Source organism: Nanorana parkeri, unplaced genomic scaffold (genome assembly GCF_000935625.1).
Source record: "Nanorana parkeri isolate BGI_ZX_2015 unplaced genomic scaffold, ASM93562v1 scaffold138, whole genome shotgun sequence".
Classification (NCBI taxonomy): Eukaryota; Metazoa; Chordata; class Amphibia; order Anura; family Dicroglossidae; genus Nanorana; species Nanorana parkeri.
This window is the reverse complement of record NW_017306406.1, coordinates 1,034,124-1,049,208: the sequence shown is the minus strand read 5'-3', so window position 1 is coordinate 1,049,208 and position 15,085 is coordinate 1,034,124. Positions and strand designations below refer to the sequence as shown.

Genomic DNA, 15,085 nt, shown 5'->3' with positions numbered 1-15,085 from the left:
TATATATATATATATATTCTAGTGGAAAGGTAAAGGAAGTAAAGTAGGGTATTTTTTTGGCAAAATGAACATTCTATTTTTTAAAAAATTTGTAGAGCCATACACCCTGCATATCATTTAGAATGTTTGTTGTGTGGGAATAGAGGCAAAAAGCAATCGGTCTTTTGTATATTTTCTTTTCAGGTCAAGTGTAATGTAATACCTCATTATGGCCACTAGATGGAGCTGAGGAGCATAAGAAATAAATACTTATTTCCTGTGCTCCTCAGCTCCATCTAGTGGTTTTAATGTAGTATTATATTACATTCAACCTGTAAAGAAAATATAGTAAGAATGTTTGTTTGTTTTTGCCTATGTTTGCACAGAATGAACATTCCCAGAGATTCGCTGGGCAAATGGCTCTGCAGATTGTTTATAAATAGACCTCTTAGTCTCTTCTAATGGAAAAAAAACATACTACCAACTATTTGTATTATTATTATTATTATTGATTGATTATTTTTTTTTACTATAGTTCCACTTAAAATGTTCGGTACTATTGCAAGTCAACGGACCCTCCGTTGACTTGCAATTTCCATCTGGTTTTGGTGTGAATGCACCCTATATGTCAGCTTTGAGGGCAGCTAATATCTACAGTAGTTGTTTTTCATGCCGGCTATCAAATGTACAGTTTCAATTTTGCTTACGGTATATTCAGGTAGAACTCCGAGGTATGTATAAAGTATGCCAGAAATCTTTATCTGCTCTCCTTCTGTGCCACAGCAAGTATTCATTTTTAACATCTAAATCGGAGCGGTATCAGGTTATTGGGGGCAGAAGGTGGCTGTTCTGATGGAATGTATCAAATACTGCAGAACAGTGCGTAAAGGCTCAAATAGCAAGATCATCGCAAAACAACAGTAACTCACAGCTCTGCTGTCTCTGCTTTCATTTGAAACAAGCAATATTTTTCTGTTGTCTGACTTCTGTTTAAAGTGTATGTCTGGGCAAAGTTTTTTTTAAAAAGCCCCAAAATCATGTGCAGTACATCTCTGATATAAATGCACTTTTATCCAATTTTTCCCTTGAAAAATGCTGCAACAAATCATGTGAACCTGCTGGAACTGACAACACGGTGCCCCTGTTACACTGAAATTCCAACCAGTGTTGTCAGCCCTCCCTGAGTTCACCACTGCAGGGTAACACAAAAATCGCCCCCCCCCCCGCCCCCTTTATTTCCCCTTTATTTCCCCTTTATTGTGTACATAGAGGATGCTTGCAGCTAATGGAAGGGCATGCACATGGGGCATATAACTGAGATCCTGAGGTTATGTTTTTTTTGCCTTGCATTCTGCTCTAATGCTCACAGTTTTGCTCTGCAGCACGTGCTACAACGCGATGCTCATTATCGTATGTTTCCTTTGGCATGCAGGACTACAATGATGAAATTAGACAGGCACAGCTGCAGGAACTCACTTACCTGAATGGTGGATCAGAAAATGCAGAAGTCCCAGGTGCTCGCGGGAAGCAGTCTGTTCGCCCCCGGGGGGCACCGGTGTCCGCGTTGGCAAGGTAACGCTGCATTTTAAGAGCATCTCAGAAGTATTTGTATTTAGGAAGTTTGAACAGCTATTTAAAATATCAGCTCATATGTAAATCACTCCTCTTTCCTGCTATCAGGGCCAATTAAATTCAATTATGGCAAAAATACAGTGAAGGGAATTTATCAAAACTGGAGCAGACATAATCTGGAGCAGCTGTGCATGGCAACCAATCGGCTTCTCTCTTTCATTTTAAAATTTTAACTCTACAAACTGAAGAGAGAAGCTGCTTGGTTGCCATGCACAGCTGCTCCAGATTTTGATAAATTCCCCCCAGCATGTTATAACCTGAATTGGAGTGAGATGGAGAAGCAGATCTTGTATATAAAGCAAGTCTGAGTGTCATTTTTGCATATGATTGAACTTCATGACGGCGGTCACTCCAGTCTCTTAGAGGTTGGTTATGGAAAGGTAATAAGTCACAATTGGCTTCTTACCTTAGATGTAGTGGCTGCATTTGTTTTTCTTTTATCGGTCTTCTTTTTTCTTTAAATTCTCCTGGTGATCCTGCCAGTAACACATTTCTTATCTTATAGAGACAACACTCACTCAATGTACTGTTTCTATGTAGGAGCAACAGACAGAACTTTTCTCTGTAACATATGGGAGAAGTGTTCTGTAGTCCACACAGAGACCTGTTAACAATGTAACTGATAGGAGCGCAGCCGAGACCACTATATATTTGTTATCAAATGTAAGTTATCAAATCACATGATTTCTGGCATCAACAGGTTTTTTGTGAACTTGTTGACTGATATAACAATGGTATTTAACAGAACAAAAGGGAGCGAATAAGCAACGACCATTGTGAGGGTTTACATACGCTTTACACATGGGAGCAAAGAGTGTGTGTGCAAACTACTACCTAGGGAGTCCACCACTGGGAAGTCCGAGATGGAGAAGGACCTAGGGTGTGCTCATAGATCAAAGACTAAGCAGTAGCACGCAGTGCCAAGCAGCAGCCAGCAAGCAAACAGGATGTTATCCTGCATAAAAATGAAAAAAGGGAATGGAAGGCCTAAGCTATGAAGATCGCCTCAAGAAATTAAATTTGTTCTTCTTAAAAAAGAGGCGCTTGAGGGGGGACCTAATTGCAGTTTTCAAAATCATAATAAGGACAACAATATTCGGAATAGGATGTTTACACCAGGAACCAAGAACTCTACTAATGACACAAGGACAGTGGCATAACAATTGCCATAGTAACCCAGGCGGCCGCTATGGGGCCCGGGACTCAGGGGGGCCCAGCCAGGACATCCCCCTGATGCCGTACGGGCCGCCTGGGTCGCTGGCTGTCACTGGCAGGTGTGAGGAGGAACATGTTGTTCCTACACACACACACACACACACACACACACACGTTGAACTAGATGGGCCTGTGTCTGTATTCAACCTTACCTACTATGTTACTACCTTTACCCCCTTTCACTAAAAATCACATCAGCATGTAGCTCTGCATGCTGATATCAAATCATGTTATATTCATTTTATGATTTGCCTCTTAGGCATTAGTGATATAATCCTGGCCTTACAGATGCACCCTGGGAAGGATACATCATCAGTGCCTTCCTGGGAAATGTCATCTGCCAAATCTCACAAGATTTCGGGGAAGGGCATTTTTTTCCCCCCGAGATGATGTGCACTGTCACATGTTCCAGGAGGCAGACCCAGAGTTCCAGGAAGTAAAGGGAGTTGGAATAATTTGTGATTAAAGGAGAACTATGAGGTGAGTGATTTTCAGCCTAATAATCTGAGCCGACCTGTGACAATAAAACTGTCACAGGTCGGCTCAGTAGATCGGGAAGTGGGCGAACACATACCGGCGCTCGCTCACTTCTCGATCCTGTGCCGGCAGAGAGCCGTGAAGGGGGAGGGACTGGATTCCTCCCTCCCCTGTCCGATCCTCCAGCGCTGACTGGCGGAACGGATGGGGGAGGGGGCGTGTTCAGCTGGCTCTGCCTCTAGATAGGCAGAGCTAGCTGTCACTCACTCAGCTGGGTGGATCCAGACATAATTGTCGGTCTCCGTTCCGGCGTCTCTCGCGGTATACTGAGCTTTGGGTGACGGGAGGACGCTAGTTTGTGTCCTCCTGTTACCCTTAGGAGAACTATGGGGAAAAGCCCTAACCCCATAGTTCTCCTTTAATGAAAATGGCCACTTTGAGAGGAATGAAAATAATGCAAAGAATAAAAATCCAGCAATGAACTAGAAGTATCTGTTTGTAAATTGTCATTACTAAACATTTCCAAAGGGGCCCTTTTTTTTTTTTTTTTTAGGGTAAGGGTGAATTTCCTCTTTAAGTGAATGAGCTGAGTTTGTGTTAATTTGGTTGTGCATTACTTGGCCTCTTTATTTCTTAAGTTGTGTGGCGTTTTTACTGAGCTGTTTATCGACTGACCTATTTATTGATTGATGTCTATTGATTGACTTAATCATTAGGGCTGATATCACTTGGCATGTTGACATGAGTATTTGTTCTTTATACAGGAGAGTTGTGTGATTCTGCAACAGCAACACTAAAAATGCTCTCTCCCCCAACTGGAACCTGTATTATTTATGGGAGGGAGCTGGTCTTGATCCGTATTCCATGTATTACTTAGTAGCTCAGAAGGGCAGACAAACATGGTGTTGGCAGTGGTGTCCCTAGACTTTTTGCTGCCTGAGGCCAGGAGGTAGGGGTAATGCGGTGCACAAGAGTGACACTGCCCTCTGCAGACTAGGATGCTCTGATTGGTGTATCACCCAACTTCTGGCAAGCAGTGATGTCACTGCTTCCCAGGAGCTGGGCAAGGCACTGGCTAGAGCGTTCCAGGTTGCTAAGGGCCATACACATCTCCATGCCTGGCTCTCAGCAACCCGGGACGCTCTGGCCGGAAACGATTGTGCAACAGAGTAGCTACTATACAATAAATATGTGGTAATAGCCTCAGGCTGCCTCATTAAAGGAATGGCCCTGGGGCATAGGGCACATCAGCATATATTTATAGCCAAACCTTTTTTTTTTACTCCATAGAAGCCTTTGCTTCTATACACAGAATTGATGATGGCCAACATGCCTAACACAGCTGTGTGTAGTTTGTAAAAATGGCTCTTTTATATTAGACTTGCTAGTTTAGCACAGATACAATCTAGATGTAAAGTTGTCCATTGGCAGAAAGTAAGATTTTTCACGGCTCTGCCCACTATACTGAAATGAGGAATAACCCTGTTATTTTGAAAGGACTTTGGTATGCTTGCTCACCTACTTTGTGAGTCCCGTCATCTGGTCCCAACATATGCCAAGGTAAAATGGGACCAGCCCTCCTATAAATTAACCAACCAGTGTGTAAACTCTTTTGACACCAGGGGTAGAGATGTCACAGTTTTGGCACCCAACATGAGGTGTGTTGTTGATGGTGTTGGAAAAGTTTGAATTGCATAACTTTTTGACAAAACACAGGCATTAAAGATGAAGTATTGGGAAAGTAAAATGTACTTGTTCTAATACTTAGAGCTGGCATGTGACACTGCAAGTATAACATGCTAGCCCTATAGGTTTAGAGCTGAGCGACCACGAACAGCTGATCACTCAGCTCATGGCCTTCTCCCTGCAGAGAATGGTGACTGTCAGTCACAGCTTCTCGCAATGATTCTACCCTCCTCTCTTTGTTCCTCCAGCACTCTTTGGAGATACCGACAGTGGAGGGGGTGGAAACTGCTGGCTGTAGAGAGGCAGAGTCAGCTGTAAATTAGGCAGCGAGGTGGATCCCGACAGTATTGTTGGGATCCTTCCCAGCTACAACGCAGCTAGGTGCTGTCGGCAAATAGCAGGTAGCAGCCTTCTAGATGCTAATTTTGGCTAACAGAAGTACATTAGTAAATATACTCCTTTGACGCAAAAGAGGACTACAGCCAAATAAAAGGTTGAGCTCCAGTTTTCTTTTAAGTTCCTGTGAACTAATACACTGTATGGATTTTGTGAGAAGTCTTCGGAGAAGACTTTGGTGTTGTCCTGTTGGCTGGAATATGTTGATGCAAAAAACTCTATACTTGTTTTAGTACCAAGTTAGAGAAGATGGTGGAGTCTGGGATTTAATTCCCTGCTCTGTATTGTAGGCTTGTAACTAGAGATAAGATAACATGACCTTGAGGGGTCTGTTATCTGACCATGCAGAACATCTAATACAGCAGGCATGTCAGACTAGGTTGTTTTCTCGGCCACATGTAGTATTCTTGCTCCTTTTTTGACTCTAGCATTGGTTTCAGTTATAATCTGAATGAGGCCCCAGGTGTTATCCAGTTGATAATTGCTATATTTCCTTATGTCGTTATTGTATCTCAATACCTAAAGGGATGTTTAAAGGCTCTTTTTCCATATTGTTGGCTGCAGTTGCTATTATAACATTAAGTACCAGAGTGCTGTAATCTTTTTATTTTTTCATGGAATCAAGTGGTGTGGTCCTTTGAAGAATAATCCGCTCAATTTGGCCCACTGTTTCATTTCAGTTTGCCATGTCTGATATGCAGGATCACTGTTTGTGTTCCACTGACCAGGAGGGGATTAATAATAAGCCTTTGTGGTTGTATTTTCCATATTGTTCAGGATGGCTTGCTATAGACCTCCTTGCTGTTGCTTGATTCGGATTTTTACCTTAATACTATTTTGGATATTTATGAAGATTGCTGGTCTAACGATACATCAAGCTGGCCTAAAGGGTACATGTGTACTTAAATTAAAGATACTTTGTCCTTCTGCTCTGCTTATTTAAGAACTGTTTCCTTTCGTTGACTTCTTTTTGTAGTTTGCCTCTTTGTATTGTTGCTAAATTGTTCTGTAGAATGAAATGCTTTGATGCCCCATTGCATTTTCCTCCTATGTTGAGTAAGAGTGTATCCCCTAAAAGTAAACACAAAGGGAGCGCCTTTCCTAGTGCAGATCAATTTATTTCAATAAGCATGAAGTAAAAAGGAGATAAAATGGTACTCACAAACATGAGTGTTACACAGGCATGGAATGGGAGCTGACATGCAGTAAGGCATCCACTAGACAATTCCTGTGTGTGATGACGTTGACGCGTTTCCGGGGCACGCCCCCTTCATCAGAAATTGATCTGCACTAGGAAAGGTGCTCCCTTTGTGTTTACTTTCCAGATTCCCAGCTTTCCTAGGAAAGGTGCTCCCTTTGTGTTTACTTTCCAGATTCCCAGCTTTCCCGGCTTCTTTGGGGCAGCATCCTGCAGTATGCCTGAGAAGATTTCCCAGTGAGGACTGATAGTTAGTGGCGCTTCATTGTTTTTACTGTGTTACTAGAGTCTATCCCCTTGTCAGTATATAGTAGGGATGCACCGATACTAGTATCGGTGCCGATACCGAGTATTTGGGTGAGTACTCATACTCACCCAAATGCTCCGATACCTAGCACGAGTACTTCCTGTATCAGGAAGCCAGGCAGCGCATCATTACACGGTGTCCGGTTTCCTGATTGGCCAGGAAACGGCTACATGCTCTCTCGTCACTTGTGATGAGAGAGCATGGAGCCGACTTCCTGACCAATCAGGAATGCCGGTTAGCGTGCAATGACGCACTGCCCGGCTTCCCGATTGGTCAGGAAGCTAGCAAATCCGGAAGCCGGGCAATGTGTAATGACGCAGAGCCCGGCATTCTGATTGGCCGGGAAGTCGGCATCATGCTCGCTCGTCATCTCATGAATCATAATATTAAGAAAGTGACCTTAAAGCATTAGTTTGTATTGCTTTAGAAAAAATGCGACCTGTCCCTTTAAAAAAAAGTATTGGTAATTTGTATCTGCGAGTACTTGATCAAAAGTATCGGTACTCGTACTCGGTCTTAAAAAAGTGGTATCGGTGCATCCCTAGTATATAGTGTTTTAGTGCTTAGCCAAAAGACATAATATGAGATCAGTTTAGGCCACCTACAGCCTCTTGTGTATAGTTAGAGGTCTAAAGGCATAGCATAGAAAATGCCAATATGCAGAGGCCAGTGATGCAGTTTTCACACACTCTCTAATTGATCTGGATATGACCAATCCTTTAATACCAGGAACCAAAACGATCGAGCTGCCAGACTGTTTGAGCACCATGAGAGGAGATAAGCATTGCAACTGACACCAGCCAGCTGCTCATCCCTCTGGAGAGACTTATCTTTGTCTTCGGGAATATTAGCTACCCCTGACTGTCAGAACTGCTGTGTCATAATCAAGGAAAGATGTCTACTTACTAAGGAACAAGGAAAGGCCAACACACTGAAGCTCTTATGAAGCAAATAATTTTACATGATGAACAAACAGTTAAAAAACACAAACTGTTGATGACACGCAGGTTCCCTTGTCACCATCAGAATGGTTCTTTTCAACCATCATTTTCCCCCAACAGTATTTTCAGCTCTGATGAGTACAAAAATGTTTTGACTATTTTCACCATTTTTTGAGGAAGATAGTTGTTCTAGACTTTAAACCATTGATGTGATGCCATTGGCGTGTTTTTTAAGGCCCTTCTATATTGAAGAGCCAGAGCTGTTATGCTTGAAATGATAATTTCCACTTGGCACTGTAAATGAATGGTGGATGCAGTCAGGGCCGGATTTCCCACAAGGCCAATCGATGCCCGGCCTCTGGGCAGGAGGGAGTAGAGGGGCAGCAGGGGTGTGAAATTCCTATCTCCCAACACCTGGGAAATGCAGTTCCGGGCGGGTAGTTGTTTTCTACATTTAGCCCTGCTTTGGACAAGCTTGGCTAAATGTACAGTGGGGGAAGCCGCCTCTTGTTCTGTACAAGTGATCTTGGTGATGTCGCCGAGATCACTTATATGCAGTCTGCATACAAGGGGGTGCAATGAGGAACCTGGCATTGGGGCAGCAGAGAGAGTAAAGTCGGCCCTGAATGCAGCCCCTCACATCCTTGCCTTCTGAACTCTAAACATTTTGCTGTCAGGCCAGGCCTTTTTTTTTTTTTTGTACATGGTGCCACCATTGGCGATACACCCACATTAATTTTGGCAGCAGAGATATGTGTACAGGATGAATTTCTATGTATGTTTCCTTGATTACAAACACATGATTGCATTACACCGCATATTGGGCTGCTGTATGATTCCTTTGGGTATTTACAGTTTCTGTATTCTTGTCTATTCTGCAGTGTATGCTTTTTTTTTTCCCACTTTGATCAAGTTGTGCTCATATTTGCTTTTGTGTGCATTAATATATTGTTACATTTCATGTGGAGGTAGATGACTACATTTTGGTCCCTTTAAAGAAACACCACCCATCCATTTAGGGCAATCTGACAGTGCTTTCAATAGCCCAGTTATAGCAAGGAACACTCACCCATCCATGTTCCCTTGATCATAACCTGAGTAAGCACCAGTGTCTGATGGTGTTGGAGCCTACCCTTGTGTCCCTAGCCATGCGACAGTGTTTAGGACTAAAGATTAGCTGTGCCGGTACAAGCACTGTCACATGGGGGATGTTGCATGTCCCCAAATCTGGAAAGTTCACTTTGTAAGAGCAATAAAGTGAGGTCTCTGATGCAGCAGGAAGCAGCAGGAGAGTGTGGATGGGAGTTTAAAACTTGGTTTGTCTTGGTATCAGTCTCTTGCAATTATCCATACAGCAGAACCCAGATGGGAGAGGGAGAAAAGACCAATGAGCCAATCAGTTGTTCCTCATTGCTCCTGCGGTAACAGTGGGCATGCTGATAGGAGGGGAGAGTAGAACTACAGAGGCAAACTCATGCGTCTGCTGCTTCTCCTTTTACTGTGTGGTCACAGGTTGGGGGGAGGTATGGGGAGAAAACATTTAAGTGGTAACTGCAGTATAGCAAAACCAGGTCAACTGCTCTGCAAAAAAGGGCTGTTATGTGTGGCAGAGCTGTGTAAACCTAAGGCCTGGAGTGACAGAAATATAAAGCCTTTGACAGGTAAAATAGGTCCCTTTCATGTATTTCATCTGTGTATTTGGCTGTTTATTCCATAACTGGAGTATAGTGTATTATGCTATCCCAGAGTTTAGGCTTACAAGGACTACAGTTCTTCTTTGACTATAACATCTGGCAATCTCTGGAGAGTTTCAGACATATCTGCCTCCGCCCTGGTATCTACACATGTGTCATGTTTTCTACATGGCATCTAAAATAGCTTTTTTGTAAACAGCTTTTTCTGAAACTGGAAAGCTTGTTTTGATAGAGCGCAATTCCAGAGGTCTCCATGGAATGTGTGTTTCTGCGGTTGTCCTATTTTTGTCCCTAGAATAACATGATATGATGGTGGCTCTTGCATAGCAATGATGCAATTTCAGCTGCCCGTTTGAAGGTTGCGTTATACAATGTACATACAAAACTTGAGGATTGAACAAGGCAATGGTTAAATAAATAAACAAATAAATACAATGATTAATGGATATAAATTATCTAAAGAGTAAAAGGCCTTTAGTACTAATTATTATTATTCGCACAAATTGTCATATGTATGGCAGAGATGGAGAAATCCTGGAAACCAGATAGCCAATATATGATGGTAAATTGCCCTTCTCTTTCTTTTTTTCTACTATTAAAACTAGGGATGCACAGATACTTTTCGAGTACCAGTGCCGATACTTTTCCATGCATTTCATGAGTACTACCAGGGTTGCAGCGGTTGCAGCTGGGACCTGGCTCTGGCACTCCACCACTGTCCTGAAATCATTAGTCTGTATTGTTTTAGAAAAAATGTCACATGACAATAAACAAAAATGTATCAGTACTCGTACTTGTAAGTACTCGGCAAGTGCCAGTACTTGTACTCGCAAAACTGGTATCTGTGCATCCCTTTATTTATATTTATAAAAACAAAATCGTACATTAAAACAGAGATGTACAAATCCCGGGAGCTCCGTGTGCTCCTTACAAATGACAGCGGCCTCCTAATTTTTGAATTTTTCTCTAGTGTAGTCTTGGAGCTCAAAAGTATCGGTACATGTGCTCATACTTGTACCGAGTACTGTACTTGGTATCTGTGCAACCCTAATTAAAACAACATTATCTTTTGTGTACTGCAAATAAAACTGAAAACCTGTGAGAAAGCAAAGGGGAAAAATTCCAATTTTGGACACTGGTTCTGGTGATAACTAAGAGGATTTCCATAGTTTGTGAGAGCTTTCCTCTCACTTCCTGTTGTGTTAACAGGATAGGAAGTTGTATCTGTGTGAAAAGTTGATACTTTTCACACAGATACAGATACTTTTCCAGCTCCAAGACTAGAAATTCAAAAGTTAGGAGGCAGCTGTCATGTGTAAGGAGCATACGAAGCTCCTAGGATTTGTACATCTCTGTTTTTAATGTATTTTTGTTTTTAAATAAATATATATTAGAGATGCACCGATACCATTTTTTCAAGTACAAGAACTGATACTTGCCCAAGCACTCACAGATACAAGTACTGATACATTTTTGTTTATTGTCATGTGACAGTTTTTCTAAAACAATACAGACTAATGATTTCAGGACAGTGGTGGAGCTCCAGAGCCGGGTCCCAGTTGTGACCATGGTAGTTCAGGTAAAAATGCCAAGTATCGGCACTGGTGTCTGAACATCCCTACATAAATGGTTTTATGGTTTTAAATATCCTTTAATACAGCTTGAAAACTTTAATAAATACATATGATTAAGGTATGTCTTCTGTACTGTATCAAAATGCTAAAACATTATATCAAAATATTACACTGTATATAAATGATCATCATGATTTCAACCACAACAACTACCTAGTTATCTTGCATTTTCTATTTTCTTGTCTGTTTAAACAGCCCCGATGCTGGCGACGTACACTACGTCGTCAGTCACGAAGGGTTTAATGATGCAGTCATGTGAAAAAGTAAGTACACCCCATGGAAGTTGTTGACCTTTTCAACATATTTGATAGGCAAGCCAGTCATTAGAACCTCCTTCATAGAGATAAGCTCAGGTTCGGACTGAGCTCCTCTGAATCTGGAAGTAGCTTGTCCTGAACAGGTAAGGAAGCTTCTCCCGTGCTGCAGGGAATTCCCCACCCCCAGCTTGACATAAGCAAAGGGATGGGATGCAGTGACATCATTGACCTTATACGACTACATGCCTATTTTTAGTAAATGCCATTTGCCTAACTGGGTAATTTATTGGCTGATATGTTGTCATGTTAGGTAAATGATATCAGCACAAGCGTCCTGCCCCTTTGTTTACCTTGAGCTGTGGGATGAGGAATGCCTGGCCTGCAGCTAATTGGGTGGAAGTGCCTATGGCACTTCCTTGTTCAGAGGAGCTCAGGTTCGAACTGTGTTTTACAAACCTGAGCTCATCCCTACTCCTTAGGGAGTATGCAGGTGGACTATTTCTTATTTAAACCTTTGACATCTGGCATCTGGTGTTCCCTTTTCTATTGGCATGGGCAGTGAGTGACATCATGCCAAGACCAATAGAGCTCTCTAAGGCTCTGATAAAGAAACCTGTGGATGCCTGAAAATAATGTACAAGTGGCAGAGATTTAAAACAATGACTAATTGATCAAGAGCTGGCCGGGCCAGCAAATACAGCCCAAGAGCTGAACGTTTGATGCTAAAAGAAGAACCTCCAAGAACCCCAAAATTTAATTTCAGGTTGTTCAGATAACCCTCACAACAGCTGTGTGCAAAATGCATCTACAATCAGAAAGAGAACACCAACTTAACCTGTATGAGAGATGTGTTAAGAAAAAGTATTTGCTGTCCAAAAACATAAGATGAAGATTACAGTGCACCATGGAAAATATAGACCGATCAATCAAAGATAGACTCTTTGGTAACAGTAGACATGTTTTTACACAGTACACCATTATATCTATTGATATTTTTTGTTGAATAAATGATTGTGAAGGCAATTTGTTTTTGTCCCTCATGTCCTTATCCAAGTATCTCACCTTTATCTGTAGGCACTTGTTGAATTAAAGATTTAATGTTTCCCTGTTTAAATATGTTGAAAAAGTAAAATATTTCCATGGAGTGTAGTTAACTTTTCAGCTGATTGTAAATTACATATAGGTGCCCTGATAGCGTTAAACATTCCCTATTGACATCTAGGGTGACCTGACATGGTAAATGACTAATTGTCTTCTTCACTTATGAAACAAATATAACAAAATTCTTCCAATGGGTTTATTAAACAGACCAAAGAGGGAGAAAATAAGAGAAGTTAATTCTTAGGGCTTGCAAACACTTTAATCTTCTTTGTCTACCTCCTTAGGGGTAGAGATGCTTTGTCCATTGTGAAGGAGCTCAGTAACTCCCTTGTTTATCCTGTAACAATTTTTCATTGTATATAACTTTACGCAAACTATACATTTCCATCCCAACCCAATGGCTATGTTGTTCAAATTTATAATACTTATACCGATGTCTCTCCAATGCTGCTTTGTAATTGATTCCACATTTTGTAAGGTTAATAAAAAACATATTGAAGTAACATAGAAGTCTACTATATGACCTGAATTGTCAATATTCTTGCAGGAGCCGTGGAGGAGTGCCACCCGCTTCCACAGGAGTACCAAGAGGAGCACCGGCCCCCAGAGGAGCACCGGCCCCCAGAGGAGCACCGGTCCCAAGAGGAGTACCGGCCCCCAGAGGAGTACCGGCCCCCAGAGGAGTGACCCCTGCAAGGGTACCATCTGTAAGAGCTCGGGGAATATTGGCCACACGAGCAAGAGGACTACCTCCTCCTGCAGGTTATCGACCCCCACTGCCAGCACAAGATACGTATGGAGAATATGTGAGTATCAAAGATAAGCTATTGCCCTCAAACACCCCAAAATAATTTCCATAGTTTGGACTTGGCTCCATCTGTTGAGAAAACAAAAACAAGGGGCACCTTCCCTAGTGTAGATACATTTTTATTTTATAAATGGCAAAAAGTGGAATGATAGGTAACATTGAACCTTCAAATCAAAGGTTGATCCTCAGCCGTGGCAAAAAACAAGAGCAGCATGAGAGAGCTGCACAGATGGTGGTTCCTATGTGACAGCACAGTATGCCTGGGTTTACGCATTTCCGGGGCCACGCCCCCTTCCTCAGAACCTCTCCATCTGTGCCATAAGGCAATGGTTCTCCATGGACAGCTAGCCCTGCAGTATTAAAGAATGTTTTACATGGCTCGGAAAACTATCTTAAAATGAGGAATAGCCCCTTTATTTTTTGGTGATGACTAAATTGAGACATGTAGATACATTTACTTTAAAGTAAACCTGTGGCCATGCTATAAACATTCAAGTATTTGCATATTCTTAAAGCTTACCTCCAGGCAGATTTGGAAGGCACACATTACTGCAGCTCTGTATTCATTCACGTATGACCCCCCCATGGCCTTTTTCTCCTTAAATGCCCGAGTGCATTTTTTTTTTTTTGCATTTCGCCAATGCATCCACCCCCCATGTTATCTTTTAAGTTTTGTAGTCTATCCTACCTTGTTTTTGAGACAGATCAAGCTTTAATTTTGTAGAAAGAGTAGATACTGTACATATATTTTTATTTCCTTAGTTTTCACTGTATATAACAAACCCTGGATTTTTTTTTTGCCAGTGCAATCCTTCTGTAGTTTGCACACCCCCATATATTTATCCCGAAATATAATCAACGAAGTCCACTGATTAACATTTGTGTGACTTTGTGATGTAGCAGAATAGTAAAGCTCAAAGAACAAATGCATTTTTCTTTAGGAGAACTGTATTCCTCTTTTGATGCTTCATTATGAGACATGCTGGGGAATTAAAACATACCCCCCCCCATGTATAGTCATCTATTGCTGACTAGAATCAGCCAGCAATGGTTAACTATAGCAGTGATCTATTGCTGCAGGGAGGCGCTAGGCAGAGCTGTAACTCAGAGGAAGTGCCCTGATGTTACTACACTCCACAGAATGTGGAAGCAGTGGGGGTAGGTAGGAGACCTTTAAGTGTAATTGAACTGCAGCAGAGAAAAAATGCTACACGGCTCAGAAATGTGCTGTGTGGCATAGCTGTGTTCATGTCAGGATTGGATGAAATACATATGTTTTGGCAGGAAAAACAGCTCCCATATATGTCTTTCATCTGTATATTCAGATGCTTGCCTAAAGTTTAGCTTTAAACATCTATAAATAAGCTGTAAGTTGGCACTGATTGCTGCAGCTGTGGGCACTACTGTGGGGCAATTCATAGACTTTGTTTGGGCATATCACATACACCCAAGGAAAATTCAATAAGCAGATATAGTAGGCCGTTTCTATCTGATGTTTCTCTATAACCGCAATATAGGGGACAACATTATATCATTACACCATGCCACTCGTCGTTTCACAACGAATTGTTATGATGTAACTGTCTAGTCCCTAAGTCTGTCAAAGCAGTGCCATGGCATGCAAGCAATACTGAAAACATACAAACAGTTTCCCTCACAGTCCATAGAGAAAGACATTACTACCTTACAAGCTTTGACCAAATACTTCCTTAAGCCAAGGATAGAGGCCATCAACGCACCCTTCCCCAACAACATTCAAG

General features: G+C 41.9%; 1 protein-coding gene across 2 annotated transcripts in view; it reads left to right on the top strand.

Moving 5' to 3' along the window:
• KHDRBS3 (KH RNA binding domain containing, signal transduction associated 3) overlaps window positions 1-15,085 on the top strand; it is a 94,959-nt gene that overhangs the window by 66,667 nt on the left and 13,207 nt on the right. The window contains exons 5-7 of one of the 2 annotated variants that reach the window (XM_018554006.1): window positions 1,412-1,551; window positions 13,065-13,113; window positions 13,186-13,323. In XM_018554006.1, coding sequence (XP_018409508.1) covers window positions 1,412-1,551; window positions 13,065-13,113; window positions 13,186-13,323 — 327 coding nt within the window. The other variant, XM_018554004.1, reaches the window with a different exon arrangement.